The 15,680-nt window shown below is 37.6% G+C and overlaps 3 protein-coding genes across 3 annotated transcripts; 1 reads left to right on the top strand and 2 right to left on the bottom strand.

Moving 5' to 3' along the window:
* Window positions 1-3,330: 3,330 nt before the first annotated feature.
* On the top strand, window positions 3,331-6,831 carry LOC147863557 (pentatricopeptide repeat-containing protein At3g09040, mitochondrial-like). Its single transcript, XM_087319293.1, has one exon. It carries the CDS (start codon window positions 3,379-3,381, stop codon window positions 6,160-6,162), a length of 2,784 nt encoding a protein of 927 aa, XP_087175419.1. The 5' UTR covers window positions 3,331-3,378; the 3' UTR covers window positions 6,163-6,831.
* On the bottom strand, window positions 6,653-10,846 carry LOC147863558 (fructose-bisphosphate aldolase 8, cytosolic-like). The gene is made up of 13 exons (XM_087319294.1): window positions 10,689-10,846; window positions 10,025-10,280; window positions 9,473-9,557; window positions 9,042-9,235; window positions 8,422-8,551; window positions 8,171-8,229; window positions 8,010-8,078; window positions 7,854-7,900; window positions 7,656-7,742; window positions 7,443-7,507; window positions 7,268-7,351; window positions 7,103-7,168; window positions 6,653-6,982 (listed from the first exon to the last, which is right to left on the bottom strand). The coding sequence occupies exons 1-13, from the start codon at window positions 10,723-10,725 to the stop codon at window positions 6,899-6,901; spliced, it is 1,263 nt and encodes a 420-aa protein (XP_087175420.1). The 5' UTR covers window positions 10,726-10,846; the 3' UTR covers window positions 6,653-6,898.
* Window positions 10,847-12,414: 1,568 nt separating this feature from the next.
* On the bottom strand, window positions 12,415-13,526 carry LOC147863559 (uncharacterized). The gene has a single exon (XM_087319136.1). The coding sequence runs from the start codon at window positions 13,469-13,471 to the stop codon at window positions 12,740-12,742; it is 732 nt and encodes a 243-aa protein (XP_087175262.1). The 5' UTR covers window positions 13,472-13,526; the 3' UTR covers window positions 12,415-12,739.
* Between the last annotated feature and the right edge of the window lie 2,154 nt (window positions 13,527-15,680).

The following is a 15,680-nucleotide window of genomic DNA, read 5'->3' on the forward strand; positions in this document are numbered from 1 at the left end:
GACTATATCAATGTGGCAATGGCTCTTGCTAGCCAATCACGCGCTATCCTCATGGAACCCAAGGTATGACTCACATCAACCCTCGATGATATGGGATATTGAGGACGTTCGAGTTCATCTCATGTAATCGCTAGGGGGTGGTGAGGTGGTCTAGCACCCCACTTTCCTTACTTTGGTCTATAAATCCTTATATTTTGCTTAATAATTAGTTGAACTCTAACACAATTCTATTTCAATTTTTTCAAGGAAGAAGAAATTTCGAACTAAGAATGATGACATGGTAATTCTTACAGATACATATCATTTTGTTTATAGTGAAGGTGACACTTCTTTAATGTTGCTTACAAAGTATTTCTTTTGATACTAATGGGGTACACCATGGGAACTATTCAAAGGTGACCATTGACAACCCAACAGAACACCATGCTTTTAATAGATATTGGAAGCCCTCTAAATAATGTGGCTATTGAAGACCACGAGTAAATGGTGTCAACAAATATATTGAATAAGAAGAAAAGATGATGAAAGGGTGGGTGAGTCACGTGCAATTGGTCTCCAAGGATAGGGTTATTTTGGGTGTCCTAATCAAATAGGAGTTTTGGAGACTTTCTCTTTAGGAAACCCTACATCCTACAAGGATACAACTCTATACATATTGACCTCCCTCACAACTCGTCATATCTTATTGGACGCATCATTCTAAAGAATGGGATGTTTATAATCACATGTTTTAATACTATGGTGCTACCAATAGACACCAAATCCCTTGTTTTTCAAATGTGACAAATTATTCTTATTTGTCTCTCTTTCTCTCTATGTTGCAATGCCAATGTATTAGGTATGGCACTTCCATTGCATTGTTGGAGAGGCTAATTGCCATAACACCTCCCTAAGTAGGAGAGCAGGCCTCCATTGTACGATAATGGATAATACATAAAAGAATAACAAGTGATGCAACACTATGTGTTCTTGACATAATCTATCATGTATATGCACACACACACACACACACCTCCTAATAACGATGTTCATAACAAAAATACAAACACTCACCCATGTGTGTGTGTCTGTGCTTGTTTGAAAATTTACCATGAACTTCATTATTAAGATGACATATGGGTGTGAGTATTTCAATTTCTATCATGAACTTTATTATCAAAAGGTGACCATTAGTCCCATGGTGTGATTGATGGAGTTGGGTGGGTAGGTGGAAGTGAGATGAGGAGGGATAGAGAGAGGGAGGGCACGATGTGGATGTAAGGACATAAGAAAGGGTAATAAGAGCATGGATGATGAAATGGATTGGTGGTAGGGGTAGGTGACGGCAAGAGAAGTATAAAAATAGACTGCCAAATAATCGAGAGAGGTCCATCCAACCACCAATAATGAAACATAGACAACCTTTTAGTGGTCTTAACTTGATCGATGACCAGATTAAATTGCCTTCAATGTTTTGTCATTGTCATGAGTGACGACACCATAGTAGTACTTTAGCTCGGCTCGTTGGATTACGGAAATTTTTTGTGAGGTGAAGTCACTTGGGATAATGATGGTAGTACTATATAGATAATTTCTTTTGACTAACTCAAAATCTTCAATAGAGTTTCGATTCATAACGTCATCACAAATCAACAAAGATGCAATGTGAACAAGTAACTTATCCCCGTCCACGTATCAAAAATCAAATGCACACAAGCGCCAATCATTACAATGGCATAATAACCTAGGGTGAAATTCACATGATGTCTCCCGAAAGGAAAATCGAAGTATGTAGAATGTAACTAGTCCCTTGAGGCTTGGATTGAATGAATGTGTGTGCAGTTGAACATGTTAAAGTGATAGAGAAATGGGTTCAATCAATCATGTGAGGTTTATTATAGCGGAGAAATACCATACTTTGAGGTATTCATTTCTTACTGTTTTTCAAATTGTCACGCATTTGCTTATATTCTTGTCCCATGTATGCCCATTCGATTTTGTCAAATTGTGCCGCCAAAGTAATAAGATTTAATGTGCATACCCACACACACACACACACACACACACACACACACACACATTCTAGTCATTGTCAATCATGTAGGCCCAATGAATAGCACAAAGAACTAGCTAGTTTCTTTTATCTCTACATTTTGTATTGCTCAAAAGTTTCGACTTGTCAAATGCTTTTTGGTTTCTTCTTGCATTCTCTCTCTTTAACTTGCTTGCTCAAGCTACCTCATTGAGGAAATGTAAAACTAAAATAACCTTCATTACCATATTCAACAATACCTATGTTGAAAGATGGTGCATGGATATTGACAACCATTTTGGACGACACCTATATTCTCTTGCAAAGTGATCACATAACGGCCTCTATAATGTCCAATTGAACTTAGAGTCCAACGTTTGTGATTGGTCACATAAGGGTGACAAAGGTTTTAGTCCAACAAGGAGATATTATGATGAAGAAATGTCCTTCAAATTGATGTAATCATAGACCTAAATATAGCATTATTGAATGAGAAATTTATACGATCATGTTTTGTTCTTTTGTTTCTTGAGTGCTTGTAACCTATATTGTCAACAACTTTGAATTGTCATTAAGAGAATCCAATGATAACACTCCTACTTTATTATAAATGACGGGACCATGGAAGACAAAATCATTATAGGTTTCCAAGTGTTGAAGACAAAAGTTTGACCCCAATCATCAACATTGCTAGGCGATCACTATGTAACAAATGCCCTAGGGAAAACTCTCGAATAGGAAGCTAACAGAAAATTTTGACAAAAGTTCAGATCTGAACGTCATCATTAGAAAGATCTACTCATTGTCGAAGAACAATGTGTGACCCCAAGCCTCTGAAATGCTTGGCAAAGCCCTATATGCCATGTTTCCACATATGTCAATGTCACTTGGAGTACTCCAAGGGCATGAACAAGCTAAAAGTTTGAAAACACGCGATCCAGGCTCTAGTATGAGGAAAATAATAGAGCGATTAGTTTCTTGTCATACATGTTGGTATAAAACAAGTGTTCACAGACACAGACACACAACGCGCGTTTGAGTGTGAAATGAAAGTGTTAGGGGACCCATGGAAACAAACAAACAAACAAACCGATACAGTTTATTGAGCTTAGGAACTCCAGTTTGACATCTATGTATCTGTAGACTGTGTGTGGAGGCAGGGGCAGGGGCAGGGGCAGGGGCAGAGTAGCAATGATTTCTTTGTTTAGAACAAAACTGGCCAGTAACCTATGAGAACAATGAATGGCATGCAATGAGTACCAACTACTTTCTCAGACATCACCTTACACATCATTACTTGCTTTCCTGTGAACCCCGGATAAGAGCCATTTTCTTTACACTGCTATCATCATTACCTCGATGTCATCATGAAAGTGGCCATGAAGGATTTCACCTATGTAGCTTTATTGAAGGATTGTACAAAGAAGAAAGACATCTCTGAAGGAATAAGACTCCATGCTGATATATTGAAAACAAACCTCCTTGAAAGTAGTCCATATCTAGCAAGCGCTTTGATCAATATGTATGCTAAATGTGGTATGATTGTGAAAGCACATCAGTATCTTGAGGAACTTCTTGTTCGAGATGTTATCTCATGGAATGCTTTGATTTCCGGATACACGCATGAAGGTAAAGGTCATGAAGCATTGAATTGCTTTGAGCAAATGCAATGCGAGGGCCTTTCTCCAGATGTGGTCACTTTCACTTGTGTCTTGAGGGCTTGTGCTAGTATAGAAGCTATAGAAAAGGGCAAACAAATTCATGATGAGATTTTGAATATGGGCTTTCTTGGGAAGGATATTGCGATTGGAACCTCTTTGGTGGATCTATATGCAAAATGTGGGCAATTTATCAAAGCACAGCAAGTGCTTGAAGAACTCCCATTTCGAGATGTGGTGACTTGGAATGTACTGATTAAGGAGTGTGCTCAGAGGGGACATGGTCACGAAGCATTGCACTGCTTTGAAAGGATGAAAATTGGTGGTTTCTCTCCAGATATAGTCACATTCATTTGCATCTTGAAGGCTTGTGGTAGCATAGGAGCTGTAGAGAAAGGTAAACAGATTCATGATGAGATTGTTAGCGGAGGATTTCTGAAGAGGGACGTAATACTTTGTATTGCTTTGGTAGATATGTATATTAAATTTTGTCTACTTGCAAAAGCGCAAGATGTTCTTCAGGAGCTTCCAGTTCAGAATGCTGTTTGTTCAGGTGTGGAAACTTTGGTTAGTACTGTGAAGGCTTGTGGCAGGGTAGGAGCTATAGACAAGGGCAAACAAATTCATGATGAGATTGTGAGATGTGGCTTGCAAGAGAAGAATGATGTTGCACTTTCTAATGCTTTGATTGATATGTACTTAAAGTGTGGCAAACCTGTGAGAGCACAAGAAGTGCTTCATGAGGTTCCATTCCATGATATTGGCTCATGGAATGTACTGATTGCAGGTTATGTCCGTCAAGGGCAAGGTGAAGAAGCACTAGGTTGTTTCCAACAGATACGACAGGAAAGCCTATGTTCAGATTTCGTGACCTTTCTTTGCATCTTGAAGGCATGTAGTATCGCTGGCACTATAGAGAAAGGTAAGCAAATCCATGAAGAGATTTTGAGCAGGGGTTTGTTGAAGAAGGAAGTTATTCTTGGCAATGCCATAATAGATATGTATGCCAAATGTGGTTCACTCGAAAGAGCACGAAAAGTTGCCGAAGAACTTCCACTGCGAAATATAATCTCGTGGTCCACACTAATTGCAGGCTATGTTCAATGGGGCAAAGACTCTGCAGCATTGAATTGTTTTGAACAAATGAAAAGAGAGGGTGTTTCTCCTGATGAAGTTACTTTCATTTGCATTTTGAAGGCATGTGGCCACATGGGGGTTATAGACAAGGGCAGACAAATTCATGATGAGATTGTGAAGAGTGGTTTGCTGGGAAAGGATGCTGTGCTTGGAAGTGCTTTGGTGGATATGTATGTGAAATGCGGTGAACTAATAAAAGCACGCCAGGTGCTTGAAGAGCTTCCTATCCGAAACACCGTGACTTGGTCTGCACTAATATCAGGGTATGCTCAACAAGGCAAAGGTCATGAAGCAGTGAAGTGTTTTGAACAGATGCAAGATGAGGGTCTCTCTCCAAATGTAATCACTTTTACTTCCATCTTGAATGCTTGTGGTAGTACAGGAGCTCTAGAAAAGGGAAAACAAATTCACGAGCATATTGTCAATCAAGGGTTGCTGAACAAGGACACTATGCTTGGGAATGCTTTAGTGGATATGTATGCCAAGTGTGGTATGATGTTGAAAGCGCAAGAAGTTCTTGAAGAGATTCCTAGTAGAGATATTGTCTCTTGGTCTACACTAATCTCAGGTTATGCTCAACATGGACAAGGTAATGAAGCCCTGAACTGTTTCGAATGGATGCAAATTGAGGGCATCAATCCAAATATGGTCACTTTTATTTGCTTATTAAAAGCATGTGGAAGCACAGGTGCCTTGGACAAGGGAAAACAAATTCATGATGAGATTGTAAGCAGGGGCTTGTTGGAGAAGGAAATAATGCTTGGCAATGCTTTGGTGGATATGTATGCTAAATGTGGTGAGCTTTCAAGAGCAAGAGAAGTGCTAAAAGAGCTTCGTCTTCGAAATGCGGCCTCTTGGAATGCTCTAATTGTAGGGTATGCCCAGAAAGGGCAAGTTCATGAAGTATTGAACTGTTTTGAAGAGATGAAAAGTGAAGGTCTTCCTCCTGATGAGGTCACATTGCTATGCGTTTTAAATGCATGCAGTCATTCAGGTTTAGTAGACAAAGCCCAGGCAGTTTTTGGTGATATGACAAAAAAATATGGAATTTCACCAAACTTACAACATCATACTTGCATGGTCATGGCCTTTGGAAGCGGAGGATACTTTGACAAGGCAATAGCAGTGATTGAGTTGATGCCATCTCTTGAATGTCTTTCTGTTTGGATCGCAGTATTGGGTGGTTGTAGGAAATGGGGAAATGTGACTCTGGGGATGTTGGCATTTGATCAAGCATTACAACTAGATAGCAATTGTGCTGCAGCTTATGACCTTATGGTTAGTATCTTTGTATCATCTGGTATGCAAGAGGATGCCGAAAAGATTAAAGCCATACAATGGAATGATGGTACATAGCAGGAGGGACATGATGTGTTTGTTATTTGATGTAAATGTTAAGAACTTCGTCTTCTCCCCATTGAAGACTCTACATGATCTATATATCTAATGGCATGAATGCCCGTTCTCTGAAATATTACAAGGACTTTGCCTATGTATATTTGACCTTCAGAATTTTTGCAAATGGAGAAAGGAAGTGCCTGATATGTAAGGCCTTTTACATGTATACAAAGGTGAAGAGATGCTTGATCTCAAATTGTCATAGCCTTATATGTATATAGCCATATATTGCAGAATGCTCTAGGGTTTAGGAAAAGCTTTACCACAATCCATAACCCCAAATAGATCTGAATTCTGAACATCTATATTGATATTTGCTGATGCATTAAGCGACAGGAAAAGACATCTGAAGTTATTAGTTCAGTCAGCTATATGCCTTCTTACCGTATCCGTATTACCCTCTCATAATTTGTATAAATTGGAATCCAATCTATATAAACATACATCATTCACATTCACGATTGATTGATTACATTTCAATGAGATTCTGATGTACATGGAGTTCATGTTAATGTGCATCATTTGTATTTGGGAAATACTTTTTGACTGCAGCTGCAACCAAATGCGAATACTTTACATGATACTTTACAAGTCACCTTATGGGTGAATGTACATTCAAATCCCAAAGAGGAATAAAAAAATGTGTCTAAACATGGTTTGAAATGTCTGAAATCAAAATTACTCCAAAGAATTCTCATTTCCCAGCTCCACCCAAGCGTAAAGCTTGAAGAATTCGACCTCCTCCAGGAGATGGATGGGGTCCTTTGTATTTTCCAAGCTATTCAAAAACAAAAACATTCATCGAGTTTATACAAAGGTTTAATTCATCTTTTTTTAAATGTCAAATAACTGAAAGAGTAAATATAGAAAAAAAATGGGCATCTTTTGAACACACTACCTGAGCTTCTGAGTTAGCTTTGGCAAGGGCAACAAGCCTCTCTTGTGCAGCCTTCCAATTTTCCTCCTGTTATTATGTTTTCAACAAATTTAACAACTAAAAACTTAACGCAATCTATAAATTAATTATCACATGAACACTTCACAATTTGTTTTGCTAATTTACCTTTCCAGACCAAATCTTTAAAGTACTTGATTGCAATGCTCGACCATATGAGAATGTCAATGACCAAGGCATTGGGCCAAAAGCCTGATTTTTAGTGACAAAAAAAAGAATGCGTTAAAATCAATTCTTGCATATTGATCAAAATATTCTACACATATCCAAATAGATGATTTACTTGAAGAGCTTGCAAGTTTAGAGTTGCTTCCTCTTCACTCATACCACCGGATAAGAAGTGAATGCCTACATGGTATACAAATCTTCAATGTGAAATAAAATATAGACTACTTCCTTAATGATGAATAACTACCCTTTCTATCTAAAAATGAAATGGATACCAAGTTAGTTATTCATTTATCTCATATCTTATTTCGTTATGAAGATAAGAAACCTGGCACAGCTGCGGGTATGGATCGAAGCATTGTTCTGACAGTGTACTTAGCAACTTCCTCTGGGCTTGGAGTCGGTACATCAAGACCTTTTTTTGTTGTTGTCATGGAAAGCATATTATACTATGAGATTGTTATTGATTTGAAAAGTATTGAGCTTTAATAATGTCAAATTCTTATAGGAATTTCGATAAAAATACCAGGTAGTATCATATTCGGTTTTAGCAGAATGCCCTCCAAGATAACACTGAATAGGAAAGAAAGCCAAACCGCCTTAGAGTAGCATTATGCGTCATACATGTGAACATGTGTATGCATTGAGAATTTAAAGGAATGATCGATAGGATTCCAAATACCTATATTCATTCAAAAGTCTAAACACATGTGAGTTTACTTTTTCTGAGATGTAGGCAGTTCTTTCAATCCTATACAAAAAGAAAAACAATGCTTATCCATTAGGTTCACGTGTGAGAGGACATACTTATTCATGTAAACAATTCTAGCGAGTAATTCTTACGTATAGTCACCCGGTCCCAATGTTACTTCAGGTTCAACGATTGGAACCAAGCCGTTGGCCTATAATGAGTCCATTAACAATTACAAAATAAAACTTAGACTTTCAAAGTGTAAGATTTAATGAAACCTGTATGATATGTATGCATTATTTCAAAGTTGTGTACTTTGGATTTCACATTGCAAAGTGACAATGTATAAGAAATTCTGAAGTCAACAAGTATATTCAGTTCTGAAATATCACTATGTACTCACTTGTGCGATTTGAGCATAACGAGCCAAACCATGAGCATTTTCAAGAATGGCAGTGGATGATGGACATGCACTAGAGTCAACCTTCAACACAGCTCTCCACTTTGCGAACCGAGCTCCTTGTTGGTAGTACCTGTACACATTAGAGTTATCGCTTCCCATGTTAGCTTGGTACTAGTAACATACAAACTAGTTGTAGCTATTTCCCTGTTGTCTTATTTTCTCTACATAATGCAGTAACATATTGAAATATGATTTTAGTAGTGTTTCTATGTTTTAGGTGAAGTTTGACCCATTTTCAAGATGAGGAAATGCTAGTTTCTTAAGTGCCATTACAACATATCAGTGATCACTCTGTTTTTTGTATGATAAACATGCATTGGAGGATGATCTCGAGAAAACTACGTGTTTATGAACATGATGCCTCTTTGTTATTCTCACTATTTCTCCCATCTAGTTAGCAAGTCTTGGTTAGAAGGCATGTAGACATGGTGCCTCACCATTCTTGGCATGAATATGCGTTGTTTGTTTCCTTACATAACCATTTTCTCCATGCCAAACAAACAGAAAGACAACAAGAATTGGGGCAACAATAAGAAATAGAATGCTCATCTTCTACGAACCTTTTGCATCTATCTGCAAGGCCATCGAGTCCTTGTGTCGATGTCTCACCATCCGTACCATCAATAGGTTGGAGTCCCGTGTCCACCTTGATGCCGGGTATTATACCTTGCCTCTTCAAAACATCAACAAATGGCTCTCCGTCGCGGGAAGATTGGAAGAGTGTCTCATCAAACATGATGGCACCACTTATATACTGCAACCGCAAAGTTAATCACCGAACTTTTCTTAGCAAAACATTCCATGGAATTATCTTTTCTTTGAGGACAAGTCTACCAAAAAAATCTTTTCTTTTTCAAACCTCGAACATGTTTAACTTGACTATGGTACATTGATTTGAAATGCTACATATTGGTTAAGGAAATTGGGATTGCATGTGGCATCAATGTTCTTAAATTTTTTCTCTTAGAGGGAGACAGAGAGAGATACTCACATTACCCAAGCCGGGAGCAGAATATAACAGCTCTCTCCATGCTTGCCTATTGGATTCCGTGTTCTCAACACCCACACTCGCTAGTCTGTATCAAATGCTCTCATTATACGTTATGGCTCCATGACTAAAGATATGCAGATTGACACTATTCTCCAAGCACATCAAATTAACATTTCATATCAACAATTTTAGGCTGAATATGTATATATATATATACACGATTTGGTGTAACAATTGGTCGAGGTGAAGGTGACATCTTGATTGAGACATAGTTGATTTAAGTCCTTCCTAAATGCTCGAGGTCTAAAACTTTCAGACATATTGCTAGGATTTTTCCCATCGAAGATAGTACCTCAAAATGGGGACAAAAACATAGAAAACCTACAAATAGGGCATCTCGAACATTGAGAAGATAGGGCACACAACATCCCAAGAAGAAAGATATTGACAAAGAAGGCTGGGCAACAAGCTCAGGAAAGAGCTTGAATAACTAGAGAAAGCATGAACACTCTTAGCAAAACAATGATGAATGAGAATGTTATAAGATTTCACCTCTTCCCGGTTGTGGCATTGCTCTCATCGGAGGCAAGGATACCCTTCCCTGGCTGTGCGATGCGCGCGGCTGTTCTTTTGAGCTCCTCCACATAAGGATTAGTTTTCTCGAAGTCCGAGGTCATCCTCACCACTCTTAGTCTAAGATCACCCTTAGGCATTTGGCAAACCCCCCCATGATAGTTTTGGAGATGAATTGGAACCCCGACAAATTGCTTTGGGAAACAGTTCGATGAAATTATACCATCTTGAGTAACTGCACAAATGCAATCAATGACAGTAACTAGTACAATTTAAGCAGGCTTTCATGAAAGGATCTCCGAATAAGAGACAAATGATAACCATCTTCTAACACGAGATTGTGCGAGCATCGTATCAATAATAAGAAATGAACTCAATGTCATGAGCAAGTTAGTCTCATTTGGCGATCATGATAAATTTTGGATCCTAATTCATGTCAATTCAGGTGGCTAGAAAAAGGTTCTTATTGGCTGGATTTCAGCACATATTTATCTTTGATTTGGTTGATTAATTGAAAGCATACCAATAATATGAATCCAATAACAGAATCATTCCGATGTAAGATCAAATGGCATCATGTGCTCTAATACAATAAAACACACTATCAATTGAGGCTCGAAGTGTAGGGAAATTAGTTAATTACCTGGGGAGACCAAGTGTGAGAAGGTGTTAGTGGCCATGTCTCAGCTAGCACTTCCTCTTTGATTCTAGTATTAGTGTTAGTACTATTAGTATGTGTTATTAGTCAACAAAATTTTCAGTCTATACAGGTATATGTATATGCTCCATGCATGTATACATGGATGTGTGTGTATGCATGCATGCATGTATGTGTATGTATGTATGTATGTATTTACTGAATGGATAGGCCTCCCTTTTTTAGCCCTCCAAAATGTGTGCCTCTCCCTCTCTCTTGCATACCCTCCCAACATTTTGCCACCTCACCCACATCATATTACATCCACCCTTTTCCTTTTTTCTCTTTCTTGTTTTTTGAGAATGTTCTCATACATCCTCCCCCCCCCCCCCCCATTCTTTTCAAGTGTATTTGTCAAATTGTTTGTATTTAAGACAATCCCACACTTTTTCGCTCAATTAATCCAAAAACATTAGGATCGGTCGTCTCGAGTTGGTAATTATGCACTAAGTGTTGACTAATCAAGCCCATGCCACTAATTCCAAAAGTAACATGATGTCCCTTATTGAATATTTGGCCACTACATGGCAGTGCTCTAATCGAATCACATGCTTAGTCAATGCCGATAAACTGTGACATTTTGGCAGCCATTTAATCCAAAATGACTCACGAAAAAGAGTGGCATTTTGAAAATCTCCCCAACACAGTTGAGATCCTTAAAGTTTGATCCTTGACGTCTCAATGAGATCAACTAATTGAAAAATAATAATCAGTCTCAACATACAAATTCTCAACAAACGGAAAACATATACTCGATCTCAGCATATTAAGGTTGAAACTTGATATAATCTATGGGTTTCTACTTTATGAGGTCTATGAAATGTTGTCGGAATGAATCTTGTCCATTTACTTATCTCCTATCCTAATACACAAATTTATAAACATGTTTTTCTATTGGAACCAGAGATATCTTCTTTAATGGGGGAGGGAATTTCCAAGAATCATTATACAATGTATGAACAGAGGTATTTAGTCCCCCCCTAAACCATGCATACACCCACATGTCAATAATATTAGGTTTGCAAGAAACCATATATACCAAATTATGCCTTCTATATGGAGGCAACACCATTGGTAACTTGTATTTTGTTCGATCTGGCATTCAACATCTCCTAGATATTTTCTCAAGTCATGACTTCCCATTCGAGACACTTACTATACATGCAATTTCAAGTGATTTTTCCACACTCAAAGGCCTACACAATGCGATGAAGTTGTCGTGGGGGAAAGTGAATGACACCTTGTTGTGGTCCGAGTAGGCCTAGCTATTAGGACACTTTTCCACAACTTTTTTCGGGCTCAATTTCTCGTAAACCAAAAACAACTTTTCCTCTCTAATGCTTATGAAATACCTTTTCCTCTCTGTCGAGCATACTATATGAATCGTGAGTGAATGCATACTTTAAATGTTTTTGTAATAGACTTACGTCACCATTGATTAATGCAAGACCCTGGACAAAGCCCATTCTTGCTCTTCCTACCTAGAGCTGAATTATGGGATCAAAGATATATATCCCATACATGAACAACTTCCTTTGTCCACCTTCTCAAGCTAAGGGCTAACGGTTCCGAATTGTTCTTACGAATTGTGTATGAACAAAAACCTAGTGCATGCCGAAAGACTTCAACACATTCTAAAAGTAGAGTGAGTGGTATAAATGAACTGGGAAGCTAGAAGAAAGGTAATTTGGTAATTTCCATTTAATAGGGGGTACTTTGGGAGTTTTATGGACAAGTATCACAAAAGATAGGCTTAACCGGTTGTATTTGGTAACACCAAAGAAGATACATCGTAATGATTTATGATCCAAGCCCATGTGATGATACAAATTTGAGAGATCGAGATACATAAATGGATTATATGATATTCATTGGAGATTGAATTGCGAGCTATAGGATGGGGTGGGTCCATGGTAAGAGATCCAACTTGTAAACTTGTGCTAGGGAGAAAAGTAAGAAAATATGATATTGGTATATAAGAAATGTTCCATGTTGGGCTAGAATACAGTATCGATGGTAGAGAGCTTTCGGAGCAAATCCCTACATTCTTGCTTGTAGGTGCGATCATCTTTAAGGGATAAAGCGGGTCCATCTAAGAAGTTTTCGATAGCGGGTCGAAGCGACAATGCTGATTGTTTTTTGTTATTATTATTGGATCTAGTACTCATACGCTTGGATTTCGTTGTTCGTGTCAATGAAGATGATGACGATTTGGCTAGAGATGCACTGAGAGGTCCTAAACGGTTTGGGATGTCGGACATGGGAACCATATTGATGCTCGAATGAGATGCGCTCTTAAATGGAAATGTTATAGAAGGATTATATTGATCTTTCGATGCCAACATAGACTTTGCGGTTGGCATTGTTAGACTGGCCTGATCCAAGAGATGGAGCCAATAGCTGGCCTCCTTGTAGGATGGAGCATCAACAAAATCAGCCCAATTGAGCCAATGGGATATGTTGGCATAAGTTTCTTGTGGGCGTCCGAATTTCATGACCACTCCTAGTGGAACTGGCTGCGATGGTTTCACACTAAATTCACTAGGAGGAAGACCTGTGATGACATTGCATAATTCATTCTCATGGGCAACTAAATACACATGACTTCCATGAACTTGGCTAAAATCTCGGTGCATAGCACTATGATGATGATTTTTTATCATGTTATTCTCATCATCATCATGTTGAACAGAATGGGAAGCCTTAATATGCACACTATCATTTCTCATCTTCTAATCTATATGGGGCATTTCTTATACAAGTTATGCACACATACTAATGTCTCTCTATGTATATGTAGATAATATATAGACTTGTATGGAAGGGAAGGATTCTTTAGACAAAACTCATCAACAAATTCGCCTTCGTTGATGTCTATTCACACTTTTTTACTTAGTGGGGATGGGTAAAACATCTCCTTTACCTTAGTAAGCATAGCAAAATGCTGATATCAATATACCACCTACCCTCATCTACCCAATTGTGGAGTTCTTTATACATTTTATACTTAAAGTGATTCTGAAAGTAAACCAACTTGTCATTTATATCCCTTTGATTGTTCTAATAATAATGTGTCTTTTAGCTCTGACCATGTGTCAAAGTCTAAACCTTGGGGATAAAATCTAGTGAATTGTAATTGATTAGCATGATTGCAACCTTCAATCCACTTATCCCAACATTTCAATATCATGCACCAAATATCTAGGTTCCTCAACATTGATATTTGAAGACGAGTAATTCAATTCTACTACCTTATCTTTACATAAATGTGAACTGGGAGAAAAAGAGCATAATATTGTGAGCAAGGAGATTTCTAGTTGTAACATTCCATTCTTACTTTGAGGATAAATTTGTATGATCATTAGCAAGGAGGTCTCTAGTTGGAGAAATGTGAACTTGGAGAAAAAGAGCATAATATTGCGAGCAAGGAGGTCTCTAGTTATAAACATACCATTCTTACTTTGAGGATAAATTTGTCTGATCATTAGCATCTTGAATTTCAATAAAATGTCCCTAACAAACTCATGACATCCTATCACTCATTGAAAGATCTAGAATAAACTCACTATCCCAATGAAGCACAAGAAGTTTTGAGAAGGCCCAATGAGCCCAATGAGCCCAATGTTGCCATAAACCATATATATCAATTTAAACATCATGGTTTTCTTTTGGTCCTCACCCTCGATTACCAAAGAGATTGAGTACTCATGTAAATCACCCAATGTTCTAGAGGATTGAGCGTATACCACATAAAAGATTGAAGGAAGAGCGATGTATAGCCAAGGTTCAACAAGATTGCACAAAAACATTGTACTTCAAATCTAACTCTAGCACCTCCTAAATGACATCCTTATCTATGATTAAATCATAAACTGATCTTAATTATTGTCCATCTTAAACTTGCATACAATGGGAAGACATTTTTGTATTTTTCCACATACTTCATATTAACTTTTCCTACCCATCTATAAGTGTAGCATAGTAAGAAAATAGATGAGAGGGAAGAACCCAAATTTGCATTCAAGTAAAAATCACACTAGGCCACAAATCTACATGGCAATGGTGCATAACTCATAAAGACTAGTACGATTGATGTTTACTTGAGTACAAAATTTACAAGCCCTATCTTGTGTGCCTTGATAAGAACAAAATTGGCAAGTCAGCCTTGATGACTTGACTTTAAAGCACCACAAAAACAAATGTTCATGGATGACTCTCAAAAACTAATTGAACCTATGGTACTCATTGCAATGTCAGCATCATCTTACATTAGAGTCCACAACCATTAGAAAGGCTAAGGGACAAACTTAAGCTTTGGCATCATAACTTAGAAGTCCAATGTCCATTATATACAACGAAAGTTTCTTACAGCACAACAGCATGGTCAAGATTAGATCATAATCAATACATTTTGAATAGAGGAATATGACATAATCAAGATTTGAGGGGTTTAATAAGTGGGAGTGGCATAGTGAAAAACAATAGCTAGTATCACAAAAGCATGTATATATTATGATTCCTCCGAGGCACAATTGTGATTCACATCCACAAAATTATTTTAAGAACAATAGGCACAATTGTGATTCACATCTACAAAAATATTTTAAGAACAATACCGTAGACATTTGATAAATATTTAACTATGATTCCTTATTCATAATCCGATATTCTACAAAACATTACTCAAAAGACTTTTGATCTATAAACCATGTATTTATAATACACTGGATTATGCTCATATATATGTATAAAGTTTAAGGGGGTAGAAACCATGTATTTTTACCAGGACTGTAAAGCAAAAACGAATGAAGCCTGATCTAACAACCCTAATAGTAAATCTGCATTTTGAATCATGCAAATATCTGTAAATCAATCAATTTAATGGGAAAAGAAAACCAAACGCAGCCACTTTTATATTACACACTAGAACCAATGCTA

The sequence above is a fragment of the Azolla caroliniana genome, unplaced genomic scaffold (genome assembly GCF_043228905.1).
Source record: "Azolla caroliniana isolate FFs.n. ecotype wild unplaced genomic scaffold, voAzoCaro1.0.p SCAF_5, whole genome shotgun sequence".
Taxonomy (NCBI): Eukaryota; Viridiplantae; Streptophyta; class Polypodiopsida; order Salviniales; family Salviniaceae; genus Azolla; species Azolla caroliniana.

Bases quoted from the DNA above. Each gene is read 5' to 3' on its own strand.
- LOC147863557 (XM_087319293.1), top strand. From the start codon at position 3,379: ATGAAAGTGGCCATGAAGGATTTCACCTATGTAGCTTTATTGAAGGAT.
- LOC147863559 (XM_087319136.1), bottom strand. From the start codon at position 13,471: ATGAGAAATGATAGTGTGCATATTAAGGCTTCCCATTCTGTTCAACAT.
- LOC147863558 (XM_087319294.1), bottom strand. From the start codon at position 10,725: ATGGCCACTAACACCTTCTCACACTTGGTCTCCCCAG. The intron at 9,558-10,024 runs GTGAAATCTTAT...CATTTGATACAG, and splicing joins AATGCCACAACCGGGAAGAG to ACTAGCGAGTGTGGGTGTTG. The intron at 8,079-8,170 runs GTAAGAATTACT...CTTTTTGTATAG, and splicing joins TTGGGACCGGGTGACTATAC to GATTGAAAGAACTGCCTACA.